Source organism: Nannospalax galili, unplaced genomic scaffold (assembly GCF_000622305.1).
Source record: "Nannospalax galili isolate Female #2095 unplaced genomic scaffold, S.galili_v1.0 scaffold635, whole genome shotgun sequence".
Lineage (NCBI taxonomy): Eukaryota > Metazoa > Chordata > Mammalia > Rodentia > Spalacidae > Nannospalax > Nannospalax galili.
The window spans coordinates 937,020-939,775 of NW_008335836.1; the positions used below are offsets into that span (position 1 = coordinate 937,020).

A 2,756-nucleotide genomic window follows, 5' to 3' on the forward strand; every position below is an offset into this window, starting at 1 on the left:
GACTGAGTTTCCAGTACCACCCATGAGTTCATTCCCACCAAGGGGGGCTTCAGGTATAATTAGGTAGCTGTTTATTGCCCCCCAGATAACAGTGCCGCTACTGTACCAATAAAGGTAGTTTGCCATGCCAGTCATTATGGTTATTAGGCTTTAGGACTGGGTTGGACCATTGACTGTTTTTCTCCCTTGGCAGTTTGCATTTTATCATCTGGCATTATAAGATAGCCAAACTTCAATTAAAAGGCTTCCGGGTCACTTCCTACTCCATTGCTTCAAGACCTGCTGATACCATTCTTAACGTGGAATGAAGATTCTGTATTTTGCATTCATCAAGTATGTCAGAAGTAACTAACACCACTCACCATCCTTTCTACTTCATCCTCACTGGCATCCCTGGATTTGAGGCCACCCACCTCTGGATTTCCATCCCCTTCTTCTGTCTCTACACCATCTCCATCATGGGAAATACCACCATCCTCACTGTCATCCGCACAGATCCATCTCTCCACCAGCCCATGTACTTCTTCCTGTCCATGCTGGCCCTCACTGACCTGGGTCTCACCCTTACCACATTGCCCACAGTCATGCAGCTCCTCTGGTTCAACATTCGGGAAATCAGCTTTGAAGCCTGCTTTGCCCAATTATTCTTCCTCCATGGATTCTCCTTTATGGAATCATCTGTTCTGTTGGCCATGTCCTTTGACCGCTATGTGGCCATCTGCCGCCCCCTCCACTATGCCTCCATCCTCACCAATGAAGTCATCGCTAGAATTGGGTTGACCATCATTTGCCGCTGTGTCTTGGCTGTGCTCCCTTCCCTTTTCCTGCTCAAGCGCCTGCCCTTCTGTCACTCCCACCTTCTCTCTCACTCCTATTGCCTTCACCAGGACATGATTCGCCTGGTCTGTGCTGACATCCGGGTCAACAGCTGGTATGGATTTGCTCTGGTCCTGCTCATCATTGTGTTAGACCCTCTGCTCATTGTGCTTTCCTATGGGCTCATCCTGAAAAGTATCTTGAGCACAGCCAGTTGGACTGAGCGACTCCGGGCCCTCAACAACTGTCTGTCCCACATGTTGGCTGTTCTGGTCCTTTATGTCCCCATGGTCAGTGTGTCTATGACTCACCGCTTTGCCAAGCATGCCTCTCCACTGGTCCATGTTCTTATGGCCAATGTGTACCTGCTGGCACCTCCTGTGATGAACCCCATTATTTACAGTGCAAAAACCAAGCAGATTCGCCAGGGAATTACTCGCCTCCTCTTGCAGAGAAAAGTGCACTAAAGTCTGAATTTTACATTTAAAGGAATAATTATATTTACATAACATGGAGTCAAGAGTAAAAGTCACTGTCATAAAATTATAAATAGGGAAGCTGTGGGAAAGAACCGATGCTTTATAAGATACTTCCAACTAATGCAGGGGACCTTATTGTTTGCCTAGCAATTTAAGGAGTTAATTTTGGATGTGGAGAAATGGCTTAGTGGTTAAGAGTCCTGGTTGCTCTTACAGAGGACCTAGGTTCAGTTTCCAGCACCCATATGGCTGCTAACAACCATCCATAACTCCAGTTTAAGGGGATCGACACCCTTTTCTGGCCTCCACAGGTATGTGATGTACTTAACATACATGCAGCCAAAACAATCATACACATAAAATAAAAATAAATAAAATGAAATTAAAATTTTTTTAAAAAGAGTCAATATTTTGTTGTTGTTGTTGTTGTTGTTGAGGAAAGTTCTCCCTGTAACCTCAGCTGGCCTGTAACTCACTACGTATACCGAGCTGGTCTTGCTTCACAGAGATCAGCCTGCCTCTGCTTCCTGTATGATGGGATTAAAGGCATATGCCACCATACAGAGCTAGAGCTAATTTTTAATAGCTCAGATTTCTTTTCTCTAATCATTTGATTTGGAGATGAAGAAAACCATCTTTAAAATATAAAGTTTTTTTCTTTGTTCCTCAAAGTGTTTTGAGCATATGGAAAAGTATATAATTTTGCTTTATAAACTCAAAGGTCTTTGAAATTGCTTACTGAATCTATAACTTTACATTCCTCTGTAATTAGTAAGGTAAATATTAACACTTAATTAAACACAAGAATATATATAAAATCTCAAACTATAGTAATGAAAGAAAATTTTCATAAACTAGGAGACCAGTTGAAGAAAGAATATACCATGGACGTTAGTACCTCATGGAAAGACAAATGAACACTGAATATCAAGAGCCAAAGTATAAATAGTTTAAGAAACTAGGAGTTTTAAAAATTAGGAGTTTGAGGAACAGATTTCTCAATGTTTCATACAGAATTCACTTACACTCTGGGGAAAATATGAATTCAGAATTTGAACCCTGCTGAATGGAGACAGTTGACAGAAAATATGAATGTCCTAGTCTGTGGGGTATGGATGCTAGGTAGAAACAGAGACTGCTGAGATTACCTCAAAGTAGCCTCATCTTGTGAGGAACATAGATGAGTACTGAGCGGAAAGCAAATGCAAATTGCCTTACAGTATCACTTTTGATAGAGGAACAGGGGTGCATTGAGGGATAATGTTCACCGAAACTGTGATCATGCCAATAAAGAGGAAGGACTGAGGGCTCACAAGAGGCCTTCAAGTGACCACTATTTTGAGTGTAACCTTCTCTTGATTATTTCCTTCCTTTAATCACATTCTATGATATTTTGAAATGTCTGTTGAAGAAGGGGTAGAGGAAGGGAGAGAGAGAGAGAGAGAGAGAGAGAGAGAGAGA

The 2,756-nt window shown here is 42.1% G+C and overlaps 1 protein-coding gene across 1 annotated transcript; it reads left to right on the top strand.

The window, feature by feature from the left end:
• Window positions 1-323: 323 nt before the first annotated feature.
• LOC103732067 (olfactory receptor 51Q1) lies at window positions 324-1,283 on the top strand. Its single transcript, XM_008830589.1, has one exon. The coding sequence runs from the start codon at window positions 336-338 to the stop codon at window positions 1,281-1,283; it is 948 nt and encodes a 315-aa protein (XP_008828811.1). The 5' UTR covers window positions 324-335.
• The last annotated feature ends 1,473 nt before the right edge of the window (window positions 1,284-2,756 follow it).